The sequence below is a fragment of the Podarcis cretensis genome (genome assembly GCF_951804945.1).
Source record: "Podarcis cretensis genome assembly, chromosome: 2".
In the NCBI taxonomy this organism is placed as follows: Eukaryota; Metazoa; Chordata; class Lepidosauria; order Squamata; family Lacertidae; genus Podarcis; species Podarcis cretensis.
Window position 1 is genome coordinate 42,047,548 of NC_137171.1, and position 24,708 is coordinate 42,072,255.

The following is a 24,708-nucleotide window of genomic DNA, read 5'->3' on the forward strand; positions in this document are numbered from 1 at the left end:
TCATCCGCATACTGATGAACACCCAGCCCAAACCCTCTGATGATCTCTCCCAGCGGTTGCATGTAAATGTTGAAAAGCATGGGGGAGAAGACAGAACCCTGAGGCACCCCACAAGTGAGAGCCCAGGGGTCTGAACACTCATCCCCCACCACCACTTTCTGAACACGGCCCAGGAGGAAGGAGCGGAACCACTGTATGACAGTGCCCCCAGCCCCCAGCCCCTCAAGACGGTCCAGAAGGATGTTATGGTCGATGGTATCAAACGCTGCTGAGAGATCCAGCAGAACTAGGAACAACTCTCACCTTTGTCCCTAGCCCGCCGGAGATCATCAACCAGTGCAACCAAGGCAGTTTCAGTCCCATGATGAGGCCTGAATCCCGACTGGAAGGGATCCAAATTTACTGGGGTTCTAGAATCTATATACCATATCTGCTTCAAGGAACACAATAGAGGAAGTGCCCAGGAAAGGGAAGATGGTGTTTCTTAAAGGGAGCATTTCAGCTCAGTCAACAAACCACAAAAGATGTGACTCTTCTAGTGTCAAGATTCAACATGAGTGTTGCCCACAATGCAGCATCAATCGAACACAGCCTTCACCCAACTAGAATATGTTTTGAACTTAGAACCATTGGCCATGCTGCCTGATGGGAGTTGGAGCTCCCCCAGTCTTAACCTAGAACTACCCCAGCCTCATCACCATTTTGCCCTACTCCCAACCCAGGGAGGGCACCATTGCTATGTTTCTAGAACACATCTGAGCCAGGAGAGTGAACCAGTGCCTCAAAGCAGTAGAGGACTGAAGCTGAATCCTGCTAAGACAGAGAATTGGGAACTTGTCCCTCTGAAGGAACAGGTACATAGCTCTTGGAACAGAGTGAGCTCCATGGCAAAGAGCACTTATCACCAGCTTTGGCTGGTGCATTACCTGGACTCATTCACTTGCAAGCTCACATTTGGACTCTGCAATGCATACTATTATTGCAGCATGGATAGCTCATTTGGTTAGAGCGTGTTGCTGACGACGCCAAGGTTGCAGGTTCAATCCCTGTATGGGGCAGCTGCATATTCCTGCGTTGCAGGGGGTTGGACTAGGGGGTTGGACTGGACCTCAGGGTCCCTTCCAACCCTACAATTCTGTTATCTATTTGGCACTTCTTTTGTCGCTAGTCTCTAGAGGCTGCAGCTGGTGCAGGATTCTACAGCCTACATAGTGTTTTGCCAGTACTAAGGGATCTGCTGTGGCATAAAGCCAGTTTTAAGGTCTTGTTACTTACATATAAAGCCCTAAACAACTCTGGACCACATTAAGGCTGAAACCAGGTTAGCCATACCACAGTCTGATGATTGTGAGCTTGTCGCTTTTTTACTAGGAGCACCAGTGTTGTGGTGCACTCACTGGTGAAATGCAAGAGGTCCAGTTTAACTGGCTTTTGAAGACATACCTGTTTACACAGGCATTCCCTCAATCTCTTGACCCAGTTGCCCTGTTTTAATTGCTATGGATTTAATGGGATAGTTTTACTGTATATCTTTAATCATGGATGTTTATGTTTTAATGGGATTGTTTTATTGTGTATTTTAACGGTGCATTCTCTGTTATAATGCGTTTTAACAATGTTGTTTAGAAGCTATCTGTGCATTAAGTGGAATAAAAATTAACAAATAAAAAGAAATGGATAGTAATGTGACATGCTGTTTCTCATCTTTCCTTGACAGGTCACTATGGAAAGGATATTTATCGAAGCGGAGGTCCAGATTTCCATAATTTCATCTCCTCTGGGTTTGTCACGTTAGGAAGAGGACACAGCAAGGGTACAGTGGAAACCATTTTTTGCTAAATAGAAAAGATGGGGTTGAGTCAGTCTCTCACTTGGAAGTTGGTTTGTGTATGATTCCAGTAAGAGTGTGGAAGATCATTGGTTTATGCTGGAACATGGAGTTACAAGTTCAAAAAAAGTGCCATTGGTGGGATCTTGAAACCTGTAGAGGGACAGGTGGCATTTTGGGCCAGGGAGAGGTATAGACTGGCAGACAGACATGAGCCAATTGCTGTTTGCAGTCTGACAGGATGCAAAATGCCTTCCTTGCCACCATTTCCCAAGAAAACAGAAGGGAGTGTAATGCCACCATAGCCATGGGATAGAAAAGTGGCACCATTCCAAAACTGGGATGCTGCCGTAGAAGCAGAGTGTGCTCCACTTATACTGTACATGTGTACCACATTGGGGGGGGATGTTTAGAGCAGATTAAGCTAATGGTTTGGTACAGATGCAAATAATTATGAGCAAATCTAACAGAAATGTCTCATGAACAAACCCCACTGAAATTTCATAATAGGGGAAAGGTTTTGCAGCTCCCACGGCTATATTACACAAGCATATGCATTCTTATACTTGCCGAAAGTTATCTTGCAATTCTTCCAAGGCCATCTAGCTAAAGTTGGGTGGATGGGGACGGGGGTGTCCTTATTCCTTTTATACAGATCAATGGGAAATGTTTTGATGTTGGACTAGGGGCTTCCCTGGTCAGGTTGTCTAGCAGCCTTGGGAGCTTTGTTTTGTTTTGCCTTGCTCTGCTTTGCTGTCCTCTTGAACACACCACTGGGCTCTCGTGCACCTGTCCTTTAGAGATGTTTGCTTTGGCAGTGCCTTCTGTGGTTCACTTGCTCTTCGCTTGTGACATGGTGCAACCCAGACTGCACAAACTGGTCTTTAGAGTGCCCATGGATTCAAGGTCCAGTCAGGATTCATGGATCAATCACAAAGCAGATCACTGGACTACATGGGCTTTGTTCTCCTCTACTTCCTGTCCCCTACACTTTCAGTGGGATTTCTGCATGAGATGCTCCTTGTAGATTGTGCTATAAGGTTGCTGCTCATATTATTCACTACATCTGTTGAATGTGCATCAGCATATTCAGTATAACAGGAGTGCACTGTATTCAGAGATATTTTCCCCAATATTATAAGTATTTTATAAAGTGATTTCCTTAAGGGTCATATATTTTTGTGTGTCTACCTAATCTGTGAGAGATATAAAGATAGATAGATATATAACATACACACATATATAATATGCTATACAAATAAGAAAACATGTCAGTATCCATATTTTGCAATATGTATGTTCTGTGTAACATTATATGTATATGCAGTACAATCCTGAGTGTGCTGATGTGGTTATGTCAAATAGCAAATTATACATGCCATACGTACCATCTAGCATCATCCTGATGCTCACAGCTGACATTCAGGAACTTGTTGTTACTGGGACCTTGATGACTCGTCTTTTAATCACTCTGTTGCCTCTTCGGGTGGGTTTTCCTTTCAATATAGTGTGAATTCTTATTTTTAACTTTCTTGTGCACATTCTGTTGCCTTCAGATTGTTGAAGAGTGAGTTAGCCTCCTTGAAAGACTTGAGGGGAGAGAGGGGCAGCCTATTCTGTGCTGGGCCACTCCCTGGTTCTATGACACAGCTTCTAGGCTCACTGACCACCAAGTCTCTTCCAGGGTCCACCTCACTCTGTGGCACATTAGCACATTGATGGTGGTCTGTACTGCTGGGCAGGCACAAGCCACCTTGATAACCCAACATTGTTTCCTGCTGATTCACTGTGAGATTGTTGTACGTTTATATTATAGATGTATATGGATATATTATTTCTACAGAAACAATGTACTGTATGTGGAAACATGCTGTTTCATATATATCCATCCTTGTTGCTGTTGTTGTTCCCATGGATGCTCACCATTCACAAGTTGTTAAAAAGAAAAAGAAAAAAAACACCTTTATTTTCCTGACATTTCTTGCTGTTTAACTCAATGGAAGAAAACCTTTCTCTACACGTGTCATCCAAAAGCAGTATGAGTTCTGTGGAACTGTCACAGAAGAACCAATATATGTGTGTATTGTCTGTGTTTTGTGTATTCAAATAAAGTTTACGGAGGTGGAGGCAGAGCCCATAGGATTATCCTCTCCCATTGGGTAGGGTGGTATGCAGACGCGCAGCGCAAAATTGAGAGGAAAGCGAACACCACATATGAACCAGGAACTAACCTTCAGAAAAGGGACTTATGTAAACTTCCTGTGAGCCTGCCCTTTCAAGGATTTCATTGGATGGGAGACAGGTCAGACAGGAATGGAAAGCACAAAGCACTGAGTTGAAGGTAATAGCCACTGGGACCTATAGAGAGATTCCCAGAAGCATCTCTTCCTTTGTCCCAGGCTTTTCCATTTTTTTTCCTGACTGGCTACATATTATTGTCATTTCCACTACTCCAGAGGAAGTTATGGGGGATTTTTGCTTAGATATGCAGGCCTGGTTTGACAGGGCAGGAAGGCAGAGGGGAGAAAATGGAGCATAAAATTGATAAGTGATAGCGGCCATGTGCAAGGCAGGAAAGTGGTGAATGAGCTTTTGCTATCTAGCTTTATCCAGTTTTGCCAACTCTCACTGTTTAATTAGGAGCCTTTCTAGAATTGATTTCCCCCTACAGAATGCTGAATCTTCTGCAGTAATGTAATCAATTACAACTATTCTTTATTTTCAAACCTTATTATTTTAGAAAAGCAACTTTCAGGTTTTCCTGGCCAGTGAAGGCGGCTTGGAAAAAATATTGTGCGTGAATGCTTAAATAAAAGGAGCTGGGTTTATTTATTTATTTTAATACACTCCCCAATCCTAAATGTGTTTACTCTGAAGTAGGCTCTACTGAAATGAATGGGACTTAATCTTCCAAATAAGTGTCTTTCAGATTGTAGCCGAAAGCTGTGCCTTCACTATTTGAGCTGTTTGAGACTTGGCAAAGCTCTTTGCATAGTTGTGCCTTAGTATGTGGCAGCTTTTCATCCTGTGTCCAGTTGGTTTTGCCTTTTTTGATTTAGGTTAATTATTTTGAATGTTTACTAGTGGACTAGCTGTGTCTTTGGCCTGATTCAGCCATGGCATTTCTTATGTACTCAGCAATACTAAAATGTGTGTTTGTTTATTTATTTATTTATTTATTTATTTATTTATTTATTTATTTATTTATTTTATTAAAAAAAAAACCATTTTGCAAGTGAAGATGCACTGGTGGGCTTGAGGAATGCATGTCTTCTTAACCCATTAATGAATACTGCTATTTGCATGCAAGAGCCATAACTATGTATACATGTTTCTCGCTTATCTGACCCATCACTGCTTTAGTGGTTGTAATTGCAGGCACGTCTCTTGGCATATTTACACACACGCGCATTTGGACCAAAGCTGTTGTACCAGCTGTAATATCTCAGTAAGTTTACCTGTAAACAGAGATGGTTCTATCTAACCCAGCTTAATTGCAGCTTCATGAAATAAGCTACTATCATTGCAATTCCCTGATATAACTCCCTCTGAAAAATTGCATCTTCATGTTATGGCTTTATCACTGGTGGCCTCGCATCAGTGTATTGTGTTTAGTACTGTGTTAATTGGAGCTGTTTGTGATCTTGTGTTGGTTTTTCTTTGCACTAGGATACATGTGCTCTCCCCCCCCCCTTCCACTCCGAGCTATCCTTTGTGGTGTGGTTGTGCTGCAGGTGCTAAGTATCAACTCTCTGGGAGATTGTTTGGGGGTGGAAGCATAGATACATGATATGCTATACCATTGAATACCAAATAGGTGATTTGAGGTTTTGGACATTCCGCAGGTTCCTAGACTTTTGACATTCCGCAAGTTCCTAGGCTTTGGTGATTTATTTTTCTAGTATGACACTCAGCTGGATGAGTCATCTCAGCCTCACATTTCAGTTTATAAAATAGTGGCAAGGCATATTCTCCAAACTATGGGATGTGCTCTTGTTTCAGCATAATCAACGAGAGCTCTCCAGCCATAGGCCTACTCATGATGCAGGAGCTCCCTGTACCAGGATCTTCTTCACAAATGCTTCACACACTGTTCCATTGCTTTGTTAAGTTTGCTTGCACTGCTTTCATTCCACTGAGAATGCGCAGTACAAAATAACATCCACTTAAGGGAGCTTACCCTGCTTTGGCCAGATGCTCACCATTTATGTATCAAGGAAAAATAGGCACACTCTAAGCAGTTAATTCACATGGCAGTTGTCTGTGCAGATGTATAATCCATTTTTCTCAGTCTACAAGCAAAGCCACCTTCTTTCTAATTATCAGGCACAGTTCTGACATGACTGCAATGTTTCCCACTATGTGAACAAGCCTGCCCTCAGGCTCATAGACCCACCTCCCCTCTCACATGCTACAGGAGGAGAGAGAAAGCTGCTTCTTTTGCTTTTAAGCAAATCATAGTTCCCTGTGATGCAACCATGATTTCAAAGGTGGAATTGACATCCGGGGGGTGGCGCTCTGTCCTGGATCTTAGGCAAGTCAATTGAAAAATCATGTTTTGGGCGCATTTTTGTAAGAGAGAGAGCAAGAGAGAGGGGAGGGGCTCAACAACTTTTAGGTTTGATCGGAGAACAAGCCAGGATCTGAAGCCATGGTTCTGAAAGTAGCTTTGTTCTCACTTACCATATTTTAAGAAAACCAAAGTTGGGTTGAGTTTCTGGAATGACAAACTGAGTATCTATACCAGGCCTGCATGTTTTGTGATGTACTACAGCTGAACACAGTCCACCAGTGATATACTGTGGTCTGCTTTGGGTATTTGACAATCTCCTGGATTTTGCTGTACCTGGATAAAAGGGGGGCAGGAACCAGGCCATTTATTGAGCCCTGTTGGAAAGTTTTAGGTGAATGGTAGGAATGTTTGGCTTGGTGGGTCACAAAACATGCAGGTCTGGGTAACAGCTATGTACACGCATAAGCACAAAAATGGTCTGAAATAACTGTAAACTTTTTTTCAGAAGATTGCTTCTTCCCATTCCTTTCTTCTTCTTAGCAAAACCATGGGTACAGGTGTTCTTTGTGCCAAGCTACCCTTGGACAATCTTTGCAGGATTTCTGCTATTAAGTAACAAAACAAAAACCCCAAACTAGCATGGATGATTATTGACAGCAGGAATTGCTCAGGTTTTGCATTTCCTTGCTCCTTTTCATTTAAATGGTGTTAACCTTATTCCGTAACTCTGCACAATGCAATTTGTTTTGGCCATTGAGTTTCTCTGTTTTTGAAGAATCCGATAAAGTGCGCAATATATAGCCAATGTGATTTCCTGGTGATTCATGAAACCAAATGAAGGAGTTTATCCCCATTGGAATACTATCAGTTAAGACTCTTAAGTGCTCATCCACATTTCTGCTTGTCCCCTGCTTTTTAGGTATGGGTGCAGGCAATTTTGCATTTTCCCCACCGGTTTCCCTGGAAAACACACTCTTTGCCATGGAATCAGAGCAAACAACAATCTGCAGAAAAGTTTTTAACGTTTGGTGTTTTATTGTATTTTTAATATTTTGTTGGAAGCCGCCTAGAGTGGCTAGGGAAACCCAGCCAGATGGGCAGGGAAATAATAATTTCCCAACTCTATCTGTTGGTGGATGGCCATCCTGACTCGGCCCCAGACACACTGATCAGATGCTTGGAAGCTGTGGCTGGATGGTTACGTGGGAGCCGGTTGAAGTTAAATCCTTCGAAGACAGAGGTCCTCTGGCTGGGACAGGACGATATGGGATTGAGGGGGCAACTCCCATCTCTTGCGGGTGTGCAATTAGTGCCAGCACCGTCCGTTAAGAGTTTGGGTGTAATCTTCGATACCTCCCTCTCCATGGAGGCGCAGATTGCAGCTACAACAAAGGCAGCATTTTTTCATCTCCACCAAGCTAAGCAGTTGGCTCCTTACCTCTCTCGCCCTGACCTAGCCACTGTGATCCACGCGACGGTCACCTCCAGACTGGATTATTGTAACTCGCTCTACGTGGGGCTGCCCTTGAGACTGACCCAGAAACTCCAGCGGGTGCAGAATGCCGCAGCAAGACTCCTTATGGGATCTTCGCTGTGAGATCACATTCATCCGGTGCTATACCAGCTGCACTGGCTCCAGGTGGAGTACAGGATCAGGTTTAAGGTGCTGGTTTTAACCTTCAAAGCCCTATACGGCCTAGGACCCTCGTACCTACGGGACCGCCTCTCCTGGTATGCCCCATAGAGGAACTTACGGTCTTCAAATAAAAACATCTTGAAGGTCCCAGGCCACAGAGAGGTTAGGCTGGCCTCAACTAGAGCCAGGGCTTTTTCGGCTGCAGCTCCAACCTGGTGGAATGCTCTGTCACAAGAGACAAGGGCCCTGCAGGACTTGACATCTTTCCGCAGGGCCTGCAAGACAGAGCTGTTCCACCAGGCCTTTGGTCAGGGCGCAGCCTGACTCCCTCCTTGGCAATCTTTACAAAACTTTAGTTTATGGTTGCCATCAATTTTGATTTTAATTAATTTTTATAATGTTTTTATAATGTTGCACTGTTTTAGTGTTGTTAGCCGCCCTGAGCCCGGCTTCGGCTGGGGAGGGCGGGATATAAATAAAATTTATTATTATTATTAATAATAATAATAATAATAATAATAATAATGTGGTCTAAACTCTAGGTTTTCCTGGAGGAAAGTGGGGCAAATGGAGGTGTGGACAAGCACTGTCAGAATGCTTCATTTCCTGCTTCCCCCTCACACCCTTTACTTCGACTCAGATAAAAGTTGCCACTTTTCATTGCCCCTTTCCACTGTCAGGGGCAATTCTGCAACAAATGTCCCTAAGAAGCAGAGTCTATACTTATCCACACCCTCTCTCCCCAGGCCACACATCTCAACTGGCCTTGCTCCACACCCTCCTTGAATCATAGAATCATAGAATCATAGAGTTGGAAGAGACCACAAGGGCCATCGAGTCCAACCCCCTGCCAAGCAGGAAACACCATCAGAGCACTCCTGACATATGGTTGTCAAGCCTCTGCTTAAAGACCTCCAAAGAAGGAGACTCCATCACACTCCTTGGCAGCAAATTCCACTGTCGAACAGCTCTTACTGTCAGGAAGTTCTTCCTAATGTTTAGGTGGAATCTTCTTTCTTGTAGTTTGGAACCATTGCTCCGTGTCCGCTTCTCTGGAGCAGCAGAAAACAACCTTTCTCCCTCCTCTATGTGACATCCTTTTATATATTTGAACATGGCTATCATATTACCCCTTAACCTCCTCTTCTCCAGGCTAAACATGCCCAGCTCCCTTAGCCGTTCCTCATAAGGCATTGTTTCCAGGCCTTTGACCATTTTGGTTGCCCTCCTCTGGACCAAACTCCTCTGAGTTTGTTTGTTTTTTGGTCTGGCTGAAATATGTCCTTGAACTCTGATAATGACTCTTGCTTACCTGGATAGAGGACAAAGCAGGCTGTGGAGGTGCATGTAGATGCTATCCTACAGTACAAAGGTAAAATTTGCATTCATTGCTCCACCTACATCTTCCTCTGGCCTCGTCCACCATTGGCATGTGGCTCTCGGAAGGTTGTCCAGAAAGGAATGTGGCCATCAGGCTGAAAAAGACTTTCCACCCCCCCCACCCCACCCCTATTCAAAGTTGTAGAAATATACACAATGGGAGGACTTGGATCATATATTATTGTGCTCACAACACTTCCAAATAGTATTGTGGTTTCTTAAGACATAAACTTTGTGAAATGAGGAATATGTGTTTCAAATTCCATTTTATATTGGGGAAATATTACATCAGGCTCTGCATCTAAACACATATAAAATAAACAACCCTCAAGTTTCTTGCTCTCTAACATCTGCTGCTTAGGTTGTAGGTTAGTGTAAATGGTGTTAGGAGCACAGGAATCTCACTTGAACGCATGCAAACATTATAAAAGTCCTTAACTATTCAACAGCTAGCATTAGTGAACTATAAATGAGGCAGCCCCTTTCTACCAAAGCAATCTTATAACTTCCAGAAGTCAGTTACCTCACTGAGGATGCCTGCCATCTATGAAAAATTACACAAAACAAATGAAATACCGTGAAAATCCCTGAAACGGTGAAGTAATCGACTAGAAATATTATCTTATAGAATTAAACTATGTAAAATGAGCAGGGCAATATTAAGATAGAAAAACACAAAGAACAGTAGGGAGTTGGAGCAGGAGACTTGAAAAATATAGAGTATTTTCTGTGTGTTTTGTATTGCATGTCTATATTTTTATTGCACCTAATTGAAACTCTTTTGTAAGCTGTTTTGTGTGTGTTTCGGTAGAAAAAGTGGATGATGATTAAGTCAAATGAAAGTAAGCAAAGAGAAGACAGGGACATGAAGACAGGTAGATGGGAGATGACAAGAGTCGGGGAAATGAGATTAATAATATGACAATACACATACCCCACATATGGTAATGGCATTTGTTCCAGCATAGCATAAGGAGCACATGTGATGGCATGCAAGTGAAGAGTTGCATTAGACATTGCTTTTTAAGCCAAAAAAGGATGTTTACTTACATGCTTGTCTCTGATACACATATCCTATTCATTTCAAAGTGTAGTGGTTAACCTGATGACTTATCTCACAGAAACCTACACAAAATTGTAAAAACAGACAGAAAAGCTAGAATGTGGGTGAGAGACTTTTCTTCAGGATCAGCCTGCAAAATCCACAAAGTCATGGATGGCACTCTCCCTTGTCTTTCTTGTTCTCCCATTTTCTCCCTAATTGCTGTCCAGGGTCCTGATGTCTTTTTCATGTCATCTTCTAGTAATACAAACTTCCCCCTTTTAGATTGCAGTCTCGATGTTGATTGCTCCTCCGTTGCATACCTGAAATAAAATAAACCAACTAAAAACCACTGTGTAGATATGAATCTGTATAAATGCATGTGTGGCTATGTCCCTCTTTGTGTCCACTCTTACCATCAAGGTTCTGCTCACAGGAATACATGATAGGCTATCACACTTTCAAGGAGTGCAGTTAGGACCCTCTTTCACTGTGTCACTTCATCAAATGTCCCTGTGTTCTCAAAATGGTTCATTAAGCACTTCATGTGCTGCCAGTTAGATATAGTTAAGGAAAGCTGGAAGGGGCACATAGTCTCATAGCAGCAGCCAAAGTTCTCCATGAATAAGCAATGCAAAAATTGAGATTTTGGCAAGTACACTCCCAGTTATCATTAACACTTGTTAGCAAGATCACATTGGCATGGGGAGAGCAAATTGCAGTCATCTGCATCCCAATGAATTAGTTTATTGTCACCCAATATAATATCTATTCATTGTGATTGCATGAAGTGTGTGTACTCTGTTTTCTGATTTCAAATTAATGGAAGATTATCCAGGTTCTGCAGCCAATTATATATGCTGCAGACAGAACAGCTAGACTAGGGAAGGGTGATTCATAGTTAGTGAGCATTACCGAAGAATTCCTGCTCTAGTGGAAATCTTATTTATGGTAGCTTATTTATCTGCACTGTCTCTGGACAACTTGCTTAGTATGGGGCAGCAAAAGGACAACAGGAAGGGAGGTCTGTTTCAGAGACAGGCCAAGGACCCATAAAGATGCTTGAAGCAAGACATGTGCTCATAAGCATATTACAAGGCATAGAAAGATCTGAAGCAGAAAGGAAGAAACCACCAACTATGTGCCAGCATTATATATTTCATATGCTCAGGGACAACAAACATGATAAAGGGAAATGCAAAACTGAACTAAACCTAGCACCATAAGCTATCACTGTTGCTATGACTGTATTTTACAGGATAAGTAAAACTCTACAAGAGTAACAAACATGTCACTGTACCATTACGCAGATTTTGTTTCACTGAGTGGTCTTTTTCAGATATCCTATCACAAGGCAGAACTGTCATTGTACAGTTAGCAGGTAGTGTTAGAATTTTCTCTGTTTCCCACCATTGCACTATGTAGTACCAACTCTGCACTTGGAATTTCTGGGTCTTATCACTTTCTATTTTTATTTTGAAGTTGGCCCTCTTTAGCAAGTTCCTGAAGATGCCAGCAATGAATCTCTGCTAGCACGTTCAGCTTTGGCATTGGGGCTAAAGGTAAAATTGCAATGAATGACAGCTATTAATAAGAGATAGGGGGAAGCAGGCACTGGCAATTAGGATGAAGATTGTAACCTAAAATACTTGACCTGTGCACAGGCAGCATCTGAATTTCCACTGAGTGATCCCAGTAGGCCAAGGAACTCTGAGGGTGGAGCCAAGGGAGAAGTTGGATTATCAAGGTGTATGGGGAGCACCCATTAATCCTGAAATATAGCAGAGAAGCTAAATGCAGCATATGCATCTGCCTTTACACAAATATCAAAGAGAAATCAACAGTTGCGACTATTATTTTTCAGATGGCAAATTCCACAAAACAGTTCTAGTCATATAGTAGGATACTGTCTAAGAAGTGCAAAATTTAACAATGAATGGGATAAATTTAGGATATATATGAAAATAGAGACAAGGGGAAAATTAAAATGTTGATCAGAAACACATATGTACTTATAGAAATCACAGTAGGCATGAGATAACGCTTACTACGTAAAAAGTTTTATTAAGGAATAGACACAGCAGATAGATAAACAAGATAATAATTTCCAAAATCGAGATAAAGGGAAGTCGATCAATGTCATCAAAGTTGTATGTATTTCATGTTTTGTTTGTTTGTTTTTTTCTCTTTTTCTGTTTTTTCTTTTTCATTTTGTCTTTTGTATGTTTGTGAAATATATTTATGTCAAAATTTAATAATTTTTTTTTTAAAAAAAATAGTAGGATACTGTCTAGAGTATAAACATCCAGGCAGGCAGGTAGTATTCTTTCCAGGTTTATTGGCACAAATGTTTCTGAGGCATAATTTCTTCAAACATGTCAGTACATTAAACCTTTAAATAAAGATTGGTCAAATACATTACCATATTCAGCTAGTGACCTCAAAGCAGCTAATAGCATTTATAAACATAGCAGATAAACCAACCCCATTGCAGCAGTGCTCAAGAAGCAAAACAACCAACCCCACTAGCCAATGCTTAAATGGTCATGTTTGCACAATAAAATTAGTTTAGATAGCTAAATCAAACTGCGGTGATCTTACACAGCAGCATTTGGAGAAAGAAAGACAAAATGGTACATGAAATTCTATGTCAACATTGGAATCAGACTGGGGCTATGCCCCCAATTCAAGACCTGAAGGATGCACTCTATAGCTGAAAGGCCGCAGGTGTCATGTGTCTGTTTTGCTCCAGTTCAACACTTGGTGCTTAACAACCTACTGCCTACTCAACAGAGCAATCTTGGAATCTTTGTGAGATTTCAGATCCCAGCGATGCAGCAACCAGAAGGGAGAACTGTGTTATTAGAAAGGGGGAAAGCAGTAATGTACAAGGTCTCCCATAATGTTCTGTATAAATAAATTGTATTTCTTCAACACTCTGTTGAAACAAATATTGTACATACAAATGGAGAAGGCATAGATAAGAGGAATAAAAAGGACTGGACACAGTGGGACTTACTTCCAAGTAGAAGTGCCATGAGTTTTCATTGAGACCAAGAGATAAGCTAAAGTGGTATTAACTAGTTAGTTAATTATTTAAATTTCTATACTACCCTTCATCCAGGAATCGCAAAGTAGTTTGCAATATAAAAACACAAAAATATGTAACATGGCAACAAACAAAAAACAACACTCCCCGCCCCAAAGTATAAAAGGCCATAGATTATTTAATTTGCCAAAGTTATACAATATGACAAAGTGTTTTGAAGTTAAACTTGAATAGGAAAAGATGGTTGAGGCCTTTCTTTATCCTTTCATATTGAAAGGATCACCAAATATAATAAAGACACTGGTCAGAATGAAACAAAGAAATGTTTGGATTTAAGCTTTTTGAAGTCAACACTCTGCATTGGATTGTGGCTACTCAGTTTAAAAAGAGAGACAGAGAAATGCTTTTGCATGCATCACACAGCACCCCTTTGAATTACTCTCCCATTACTAAGTCTGGTGAAAGATAATATCATAATTCAGGTGGTGGAGAAGAGATACTCATGGAAGACAATAACCTGAGTGACTATCATATAGCTCAGCTGGGGCATGCATACTGATGTTCATGGTATTCTTGTCATCTTAAACTGGTGAGGCCGGAGGTGATGGCAAAGAGTGATGTATTCTGGTTGTATACACTATTGTATGCACTGTTGGTTTGAAATTTAGCGATTATTTTCTTGCTAACTTTAAGTCACTAGTAGAACGATGTGCAAATATCTATGCAGAAAGAGAAAGAGGCAGAGACAGGAATAAGAAACTGTATCAAGTGGGGTATACAGAACTTTTCAAACAAGTTTCTGTAAACATGTTGATTTTTAGGTCACCGGTAAAATGATGTCTCATATAGATAATGCACAAATGTCTATATGCCGGAAGAGGAAGAGACAGTGAGGAATTCTATTGAGTTGGCTAGATAGAACTTCCCAAACAAGAACCCATAAACTATCATTTCCCACACTCGTCCTTTTTATCCTTTTATCCCATATATCCTTATACTGAAAAAAGAATAGCGTCAGAGGCAGGCCGATCTTAATGGCATAAGAAATAGATTCAGATTTAACTTATGTTTACATGCCCATTTTATTTAAATAGTTCCTGCTGATAAATCAGTATTTGCACCTCCATAACCCACCTTGGGAGATGGGAGTAAACCATCTTTGTCACAGTCTATGAAGCTATGGTTTATATGGAGGTAACTTGCACTAACTGGTAAACAGTTGTCCAACCCAGTAGGCTTGAGAAAAAGCAACTGAGGCTACTGACTGACTTTCTTTTATAGCCACATGCCACCACTTTGTTGCATACCTGTGTCTTTAAGGCATCCCTTTCCTCCATTTTCTCTGCCAGTGGCTTTATTTTCATCTTAGCAGCTATGTAGCAATCTATTTCACCCTAATGAATTCCTCTTTCTTTGCCTTGTGTATTATGTCAAAATAAATCACACAACTCAAAGGGAAAAGTCAGTCTATTATTGAGTGCCCTTTCCCAGGAAGGATTCTTCCTACTGAGCTACATGGGCTCTCTATTGTCACTAGTCTTTAAGCGTGGGGATTGTGGGCTGCCTCATCACATTGCTTACATGTGTAAAAGCAAAAAAGGGGGAGGGCTGCTTCAACATTCTCTTGGAAAGGGTTTCTCTTTCAGTATTTATTGATCAGTATTTGGCCATATAAGTACATCCGCTGCTCCTGCTTAGATCTCATTTAGTGCCTTAAAAATGGTGCTTTGCTCACAAAGGATTTTATGAGAAATTCAATATTCTCAAAAGGAGAAAAAAAAATCTAATGTCCTTTCCACTGCTTCGTTTGTAATTAATCCAAACTGGACTTCACAAGCAGTAATTTTAGATATTATAGAGTCCCCCACCTCTGCTTCTTCTGAGATGTCTGCTGTGGCATGTGTCTGAAAAAGTGTTTTTTTTCTTCTTCTTCTTTCGAGATAATGTTTTATTCATAGGCAGCTTTAAGTCATGTTAATAAAGTAATTGATTAAGCAATTAAGCATTCATACAATCAACAGATTAATGTTTAAAATAACAGTTCTATTTTTTAAAAAAAGAGAAAATCCACTTTGAGAAGGGGTGTCAAAGTGGTAGTAGGCAGGAGGTGCTGAATAATCCCCCCCCCCCATCTTCTGAATCCCAAATTTCCCATCCTGAAGTGGCTCTTCTTAAGGGGGGGGGGGAGGAAGCAGGCAGGCAGCCTTCCTGAATTTGCTGCATATTTTTGCATGCCATATTTTTGTTAGACCTTGATAATCCCAAGGAAGTGAGAGGAGCCTGGAAATCTTCCAAGCAGCAGCCTCACAGGAATAAAGACAGGCAAAATCAAGGGTTTGCTCGCTTGCTCGCTATGGTAGCTTCACAGCACAAACTCACAAACAAATCCATGAACCTGTAATGCTGCCTTCAGTAGTTTTCATGGCTGCTCCAGATATAATTCTTCATCTTAAAGGCACAAGTGAGGAGTGTAAATAAAACACATCAAACATATTGAAAGCATCTATGCAGATCAGGACCAGACACAATCCCCAGGCAAAGCCAGGTATTTTGCACTCCATTATGCACACAGTTATGATGTCACAGGACTAAGGAAAAGTAACAGTCCTCACCAATAAACCCAGATAGAGACTAGAGACAATAAGAATATTTATGCCAATGGTGAAACTTCTTCGGCGCTTTCCTGCTAGTCCCCATTATCTGCAGACTCCTGATTAAGGGTCCCATTTTAATGAGTTTTGAATGTCCTGGAAATGTTATTTTTAAGTGCTGTCAACAGATCTCCATTCATTTTTCCTAAGCTGAGCTGGCCCAGCTCTGTAACCCTCTGAACACAAAATGTTTTGGGGCCCTACTTATCCTACTTGCTATTTTCCGCATTAGTTCCAGTTTCAACATATTCTTCTCAGATATGAATGACCAAAACTGGACACTTGTTTCAAGCAATGCATTATCTGAGCTTAGTATTGGAAATGCATGCCCTAATATTTCTGCATGTTGATCACAACTAGCAAGTCAAGGATCTCTTCAGCGGCTTATAGTTATTTTATGGTCAGGATCCCATCCCCAAACGCTCCACCTCACTTGTCTTTTCCTGTTGACCACAACATTATTTATTTCCCAAATGCATAACTATATAACTTTGTAAACTTAGGGGAAAATTCAACATCATGCTTAAAGTGATTGTTCCATTAGGGAAGCATTTGGCTTCACTGTTCTGAGCATTCTCCCAGTGGCGTAGCGTGGGTTGTCAGCACCCGGGGCAAGACAAGTAATTTGCGCCCCCTAACCCATGGATTTGCGCCCCCTAACCCTAACCCTCAGATGTTGCGCCCGGTGCGGCCGGGCCCCCCTGCACCCCCCACGCTACGCCACTGCATTCTCCTGAGCTCCGCAGAGTCAATTTTAGTGGGTGCTGGGGGAGAAGAGTGGGAAAGCTGTGTTTTATATTGTAGCAATGCCAAGATGAGTCACACTGAGGGTATGGACTCCACTCTTCAAATAAAAGGTAAAAAGATAGTGGAATATTTCTGCCTCTCTCCCTCTCCAAAAGAAAAGTTCACAGGCTAATAATCTCTTTAAGTTAGTGGTATAACAATGAAGGCTGCCTTGTTTTATCTGAAGTGAATAAAGGCTCATGGCTCAGTTACAGTAGTTTTACCTCACTAGTACTCTGGCTGCAGACCATAATTTGTTAACTGGAATATGAGGCTTCCACATATTTTGTCCTGCTGAAGGGCCTTGTTCACCATGGAATTTTAAAATTTCCCTTGCAGTATTTTGCTGCATATAGCTATTACATCTCATGTGTCTTCAATGATGTTGTGGTAAGCGTTGTGAAATCAGTGGTCTGCTTCAGCCACATGCAGCCACATGGGAAAGTTGGAAATAATTTGTCAAATCTTGTGCTGTTTGACTCTTGGCCTGCCATCATCACATAAACAACTCAGTTTCTCAGGCTGTGAACATTTGACACCTTCCATGACACATTCAAGTTGCCCAGTTTATCAATTATCAGTTTCAAGAGCTGAGATCAGACACCTGTGTTTCTGAAGCTGAACACTGGCTAGTTTCCCCAGGTCATTTTGTACCTACAGAGTTGGTTGAGGAAGCATGTCTCTTAGCAGTTTCTATAACAGCTACCTATTACTTACTTGTGCAGTTTTGAAACACCAGTCAGATAATTCACAGGTCCCTGAAGACAGTGTAGCACAAATCTTCAGGGAGCAGGTGAGGGAGGCAGCTGTCTTGTTTGGAGTATTCACAACTTTTTAGTGCTTTTCAGGGATGTTTCTTATTTTATTTTTAAAATCCTCTTCCTCTTCATTGAGACAGATTTTTCTGCTGGGATGTCCAAGTGACAATCACAATACTCATCCTCCTCTGGGTTACAACGGTAATGTAGGATTGAGTCAGATAAAGGAAAAAGCCTTGATGCTCATTTTGTCCAACCTTTCTGTTATGCTTATGGCCCTCAAATGGGTTAAGGCTGATTTCAGCAGTCAAGTGTTCAAACATGTTCCAGGTTTTATGGAAGCTTCGGATTTCCTGTTTATCCCATCCTACAATATTTTTGCTTAATCTTGTGTGAGGTTCCATTCCTACTTTTTTAAAAAATTAAAAACTGATTTCCTTCCAATACATTTTCTGCTCCACCAATATTCAATTTGTGGGTATCACCTTCTGTTAGTGATTGAGTTTAAACCAAGAAGCTTTTACAGTCAAAGAGAAGAAATTGCTCAGCATTGGTATTTTCTTGTGATATTGTAATCTGCATATATTTATATCTGGTAACATGCTGACGTGAAGTTGGACACACCTCTTCAGTGGCATAGTTAATGTGAATGTGAATGTGAATGTGATGGGGACTTACTTGGTATTAGTGTGGATAAAAATATGTTCCTGTTAGCTTCCCTGGTGCCATGGAGGACCCCATTGCAGAACATGCCACAATTATTCCAATCTCTGATCAGGGACATGAGGAATCATCCTGCTTTTTTTCTTTCTGGTGGCACCCATGCTTGTCCCAAGATGCAAGGTGGAGCCCCATTGATTTCCAATGACTAAGGACATGGCAAGACTAGAGACGAAGAGCTTATGGTACAATTAAGAAGTATTTGCTCCATCAGGGTGACAGCGATGAATCACAAGATTGCCAGCCTTCTCCATATGTTTCCATTCCTTCTCATCAAGCACAGTTTATACCAACTTTCCTGGGTCCTGCTGTGGTGGGAGGTCTTTTCTACTCATTTAGGCTTCCTGCACACTTGTGAACCTTGCGCCTCCATGAATAGAAAATGTTTCCTGCTGCAGAAGTTCTAGGGGAAGTTGGCACAAGCTGCCCAACAATGGAAGTGGGGCTAATGGCCCTGCAGCCCTTTACTATTTACATTGCCACTTTATAGTTTGAGTGCTAGAAAATGGCTTATGGTTGCTTCAGCACAAGATTGGCTTATTCCTATCTGACTTTCTGAGCAACAATGCAGGGAAGTTAAGGCATGATACTGCAAGCATTTTTACACTTTCTATTTATGTAATGAATGCTAGCTGTGGTAGAGCTAGTCCAGGGGTCAGCAACCTAAGGCCCATGGGCCACAAGCAGTCCATGGGGATCGTTTAACCAGCCCATGAGCCACCCCTGAACCGAGCCACCCACTCCGCGAGTCCCCGCGTGCTGCGCTAAACCAGTGCAACACGGGGACTCGCTTCCACGGCTCCAGAAATCGCATCTGTGCAGACACAGATGCCGGAAATCGCAGGGACGTGAGTGAGTGATCCGGCCCACAAAGGGATCTCCACTGGAGTGAACCGGCCCAGGCAAGGTAAACCTTGCCGACCCCTGAGCTAGTCTTTGAAAGGAGCTAACTCTTCATGGAATAGTCATAGGGCTGGAAGGGACTAGACAATCATGAAGTCCAACCCTTGCCACATATTAATACCCTTCACACATCATCAACCCCCCAGATTAAGTCATATCATCTGAACTGCAATGAGCCAAAATAAAATACCTGTCTTACAGGTGGCAATGACTACTTTATATAGTGTGGGGAGAATACTCAGATAGCCAACAGTGCCACTGTGTGTCAATCCACACATGATGTTTGCCTCACCAAGAAGAGCATCACCTAGATGTACAACCTTAGAGCAGCAAATTAAAAGCCAAGAAGGTGGCTGCCAAAAGACTGAAATGACTAATCTGTTGGGTTTTTCAACTGGCAAACTTCCTTGTAGCACTGCAAACCATGTTTTATCACATCCATTTCATTGACTAAGATGGGGGGAGATGCTCCTGTTGCACATTTTTGAAAGACCTGTCACTGTGCTAGGTCCTTTTTGGCTCACAGTCTGCAGCAAGCAGAAGCAGGAGGCTTTGGAGTCGAAGTATCAGGTAATGTCATTCATAAGGAGGACAAAAGGTGGCGAGTGCAGAGGTACATCTCCCTAGATGCACAGTTACTGCAGGGCCTTCCAGATACCTTCAGGGCAGCTAGAAGCAACATTGACACACAGGGGCCTTCATTGTTCAATATCAGTTTAAGTTTTAAATGTAGGCCACTAACATTTACACCAAGCCTGATCACTTAGCCATGTGCTCTTCATATGGCCTTGCTCCCGATGAGCAGGAAGCACAGTCTCAGAGGTATGGATTTCCCACCAATACTTATCACATTGCACAGGCCAACAGAATGATTCTAAACCCCTGTCCATTTCAGAAACAAGCCTTCTCTTTTAGAAGGTGAGCGAGTCAAAGGTTGTCACTCTTCCATCCACATAGATGGGATCTCCAGATGAATGGCAGCTTGAAACAGAAAGCTGCTTCACCCCTCCTGCCAAACCCTTCTTGTGCAAGCCTGTTCCTAGTTGCCATTGCACGAAAACCTATGATGAATAGTCCAAAGAACATGGCAAAGTCGGGGAACAAATCCCTGCAATACAAGAGTCTTTGCTACCAGACAGACATAACATAGGAACATGGCTTCTTTAAACTCTTTCTGAAGTTTAAAGACAAGCCCTTGAGGCAAAACCTTATCCAGCTACATTGTAGGTGGCAGACAGAAGGGTGTGTGATGCAGCAGAGCTTTCAAGGAACAAATTACATACTATATGTTTATGGGATAACATACTGTGGAGCTGTCAGGCAATGGCAGAACAGTTTCTGATGATAGGAGGGGTCCCCACACAAAGTGATAAAAGTTCAAGTCCTCTCACATATTGTCTTGCATAGGCTAAATATTCCTAGTCCCTTTGTCCTTTCCTTATAAGGTTGTGCATTCTAAATTCCTCAACATCTTCACAGCTGCTTTCAGAATCTTTTCCAGTTTGAGTGCATCCTGGTGAAAATATGATAATCAGACCTGGACACAATATTCCAACTTTTGTTGTTGTTGTTCCAATGTCATGGTATTGACTCTGCATCCAGACTGTGATGCACGCTAATCCCTAAAGCATTCTCAGGAGTGCTGGAAGCTGGCCACTGTCCCTCCCTTTCTATAGTTACATATTTGGCTTTTCTTTCCTATGGGTGATGCTTTGCCATTTCTCATTCCTTAATTGCCTTCCATGACATATAACCCAGTTGCTCCAATGTCATTTTGAATGATAATCCTGTCCTCTGTAGTGTTTGCAATTCCTCATATTTCCCGCATGTTGGATGAGTATAATCTTCACTTCTTCATTATTAATGAAAATGTTAAATAGCCCTGGATTCATGACAAACATCTGCAGAAACCATCTTTTACAGAAACCTATTTTGAAACAGAACCATACTCTTATTAAAGGGATGAGAAAGCAATTGCCATGGGCAGCGCATGGTGAAGGCCTAGGCCTGCTTTCCAAAATCTGCCCCTTCAAAATTAACGTGGGAGCCAGGCCCTGAGAAGGGGCAGTAAAATGGCTTCCTTCTACTAACTCAGGAGCCACATTCCACTCACTCCTTTTCTTGAACCTGAATTAGGGTGGCCATGTGTCCTACATTATAGAGGCCAGTCCTTTACTGGAATGCATCCTTTATTTGAAGGCTGCCAAAGCCTGGTTTGAGGATAAAGATCTCTAAGAAGGGAGAGGAAAGGCTTTGAAATTGCTCGTCAACAGTTGGCCGGTGGGACAGATACACCAGTCACCTGGCCACAGCCTTCTCCAGGGTGTATTACAGTCTTATTTACTTTCTAGTAATTTCTAAAATTGCATCTAGACATCTAAAGTAAAGCACACACATCTTATGAACATCTCTTCCTCTGTTCTCCACTTTTTGGTAATATGTTTCATTTACTTTTCTGTTTTAAGTCAAGTATCAAATGGCCACCTTAACCAGGCTCCTTGTTTGGGTGAGGTCTTGGCCATGGGAGACATTTCTCCCTCCTTCATAACTCAAGGAGTCCTCTTAGAAGAAAAGGCATTCACCCACCACCATGCAAGTGTGCAATTAAATTTCCAGGTGAGGTGTGGGGGTCATATTGTTTCTAATGCACATGCATTGATCATCATGCCCATGAACACTAAGGTACTATGTAGTGCACACAGCCTGTGGAGGAATATTTTGAGCTGTGGATATAGCAATATAAACTTGGGGGGAGTAGAAGGGAAGGGAAGTTTCTTTGACCTCGTGGCATGCATCTCACTGACCCTAATGGTACCTGCAGAAAACCATAAATTGTCAGAGCATCAAAGAGACCATTTCCCCTATTCTCAGGGGAAATCCATTATGCAGCTGCATTTGGAATACTATGTACCGTTCTGGTCATCTCACCTCAAAATGGATATTGTAGATCTGGAAAAGGTTCAGGAAAAGGCAACCAAAATGATCAAGGGGATGGAGCAAATCCCTATGAATAAAGATTACAGCATTTGGGACTCCATGGCATGGAGAAAGTAGATAGAAACATTTTCCCCTTCTCTCATAGCACTAAAACATGGATATCCAATGAAGCTGAATGTTGAATGATTGAGGACAGATAAAATAAAGTACTTCTTCATGCAGTACATAGTTAAAACTAAGGCTTTCTTCACCGCCTCTATTGCATCTGCAGAAAACAGCAGCAGGAGCACTTTCAGGTGGTTCGCTATTTGGTGGAACCACCTGCTCCATCGGGGCACAGTACGGGCCACATGATCTCCTGCAATGATTTTGCAAAGTTTTTTGCAGATAAAGTTGCTCAGATATGGGAAGAGGTAGACTCCACCATGGGAGCAGGGCTGGAGTGGGAGATTGCTAGAGTCCTGTCTAGTCAAGTTACACGGGATCAATTCCAATCTGTTACCTCTGAGGATGTGGACAGGCTGTTTGGACGAGTGAAACCAGCCACCTGTCTCCTTGATCCTTGCCCATCCTGGCTTATAAAAGCTAGCCAGGAAGGGTTGGGTGATGGGCTTTGCAGGGTGGTGAATGCTTCTCTCTGTGAGGGAGCCTTCCCAGACCCGCTGAAAGAGGTGGTTATCAAACCGCTTCTTAAAAAACCATCTTTAGATGCAGCCAATATGGCCAACTATCGCCCAGTTTCAAATCTTCCATTCTTGGGCAAGGTGAGTGAGCAAGTGGTTGCTGAACAACTCCAGGCACACCTGGAAGAAGTGGACCATTTGGATCCCTTCTAGTCGGGATTCAGGCCTCATCATGGGACTGAAACTGCCTTGGTCGCACTGGTCGATGATCTCCGGTAGGCTAGGGTCAAGGGTGAAAGCTGTTTCCCAGTTCTGCTGGATCTCTCAGTGGCTTTTGATACCATCGACCATAACATCCTTCTGGACTGTCTAGAAGGGCTGGAAGCTGGGGGCACTGTTATACAGTGGTTCCACTCCTTCCTCCTGGGTCGTGTTCAGAAAGTGGGGGGGGGGTGAGTGTTCAGACCCCTGGGCTCTCACTTGTGGTGTGCCTCAGGGTTCTGTCCTCTCCCCCATGTTTTTCAACATCTACATGCAGCCGCTGGGAGAGATCATCAGGGGGTTTGGGCTGGGTGTTCATCAGTATGCGGATGATACCCAGCTCTACCTCTCTTTCAAATCAGAACCAATGAAGGCGGAGAATGTCCTGTGTGAGTGTCTGGAGACAGTTGGAGGATGGATGGTGGCTAACAGATTGAGGTTGAATCCTGACAAGACAGAAGTACTGTTTTGGGGGGACAGGAGGCGGGCAGGTGTGGAGGACTCCCTGGTCCTGAATGGGGTAACTGTGCCCCTGAAGGACCAGTTGCACTGCCTGGGAGTCATTTTGGACTCACAGCTGTCCATGGAGGCACAGGTCAATTCTGTGTCCATGGCAGCTGTTTACCAGCTCCATCTGGTATGCAGGCTGAGACTCTATCTGTCTGCAGACTGTCTCGCCAGAGTGGTGCACGCTCTAGTTATCTCTCGCTTGGACTACTGCAATGCGCTCTATGTGGGGCTACCTTTGAAGGTGACCCAGAACCTACAACTAATCCAGATTGCCGCAGCTAGACTGGTGACTGGGAGCGGCCACCGAGACCACATAACACCGGTCTTGAAAGATCTACATTGGCTCCCAGTATGTTTCCGAGCACAATTCAAAGTGTTGGTGCTGACCTTTAAAGCCCTAAATGGCCTTGGTCCAGTATACCTGAAGGAGCGTCTCCACCCCATTATTCTGCCCAGACACTGAGGTCCAGTGCCGAGGGCCTTCTGGTGGTTCACTCACTGCGAGAAGCCAGGCTACAGGGAACCAGGCAGAGGGCCTTCTCGGTAGTGGCACCCGCCCTGTGGAATGCCCTCCCACCGGATGTCAAAGAGAAAAATAACTACCAGACTTTTAGAAGACATCTGAAGGCAGCCCTGTTTAGGGAAGCTTTTAATGTTTAACAGACTACTGTATTTAAATATTTTGTTGGAAGCCGCCCAGAGTGGCTAGGGAAACCCAGCCAGATGGGCGGGGTATTAAATAATTATTATTATTATTATTATTATTATTATTATTATTATTATTATACTATGGCAGTCACTTCCACTGGAGGCAGAGATGGTCACCAACATAGATGACTTTAATAGGGGATTAAAGAAATTCGTGGAGGAGAGGGCTATCAATTAGTCAATGGCTATTAGCCATTATGGCTATGCTCTGCCTCACAGTTGGAGACAGTAGTGCTTCTGAGTACTAGTTTCTGGAAACCATAAAAGGGCAGAGTGCCCTTGTGCCCAAATCCTACATATGGGTTTTCTGCAGGCATCTGGTTGGCCACTGTGAACACAGGAAGCTGAACTAGATGGGTCATTGGCCTGATCCAGCAGGTTCTTCTTATGTTCTTACATTCTC

The 24,708-nt window shown here is 42.6% G+C and overlaps 1 protein-coding gene and 1 long non-coding RNA gene across 9 annotated transcripts in view; one reads left to right on the forward strand and one right to left on the reverse strand.

Annotated features, from left to right (window-relative positions):
- SHISA6 (shisa family member 6) overlaps nt 1-24,708 on the forward strand; it is a gene marked incomplete at its 3' end in the record, with an annotated part of 291,216 nt that overhangs the window by 73,981 nt on the left and 192,527 nt on the right. For all 8 annotated transcript variants that reach the window (XM_079966069.1, XM_079966073.1, XM_079966071.1 and 5 more), the window contains exon 4: nt 1,718-1,813. In XM_079966069.1, coding sequence (XP_079822195.1) covers nt 1,718-1,813 — 96 coding nt within the window. The remainder of the gene's footprint in view (nt 1-1,717; nt 1,814-24,708) is intronic.
- The window catches only part of LOC307210435, a 40,982-nt gene continuing 25,753 nt past the window's right edge, over nt 9,480-24,708 (reverse strand). Inside the window, exons 2-4 of the long non-coding RNA XR_013835999.1 lie at nt 13,419-13,464; nt 12,054-12,170; nt 9,480-10,722 (exon numbers count right to left, since the gene is read on the reverse strand). This is a non-coding gene — a long non-coding RNA (uncharacterized lncRNA). The remainder of the gene's footprint in view (nt 10,723-12,053; nt 12,171-13,418; nt 13,465-24,708) is intronic.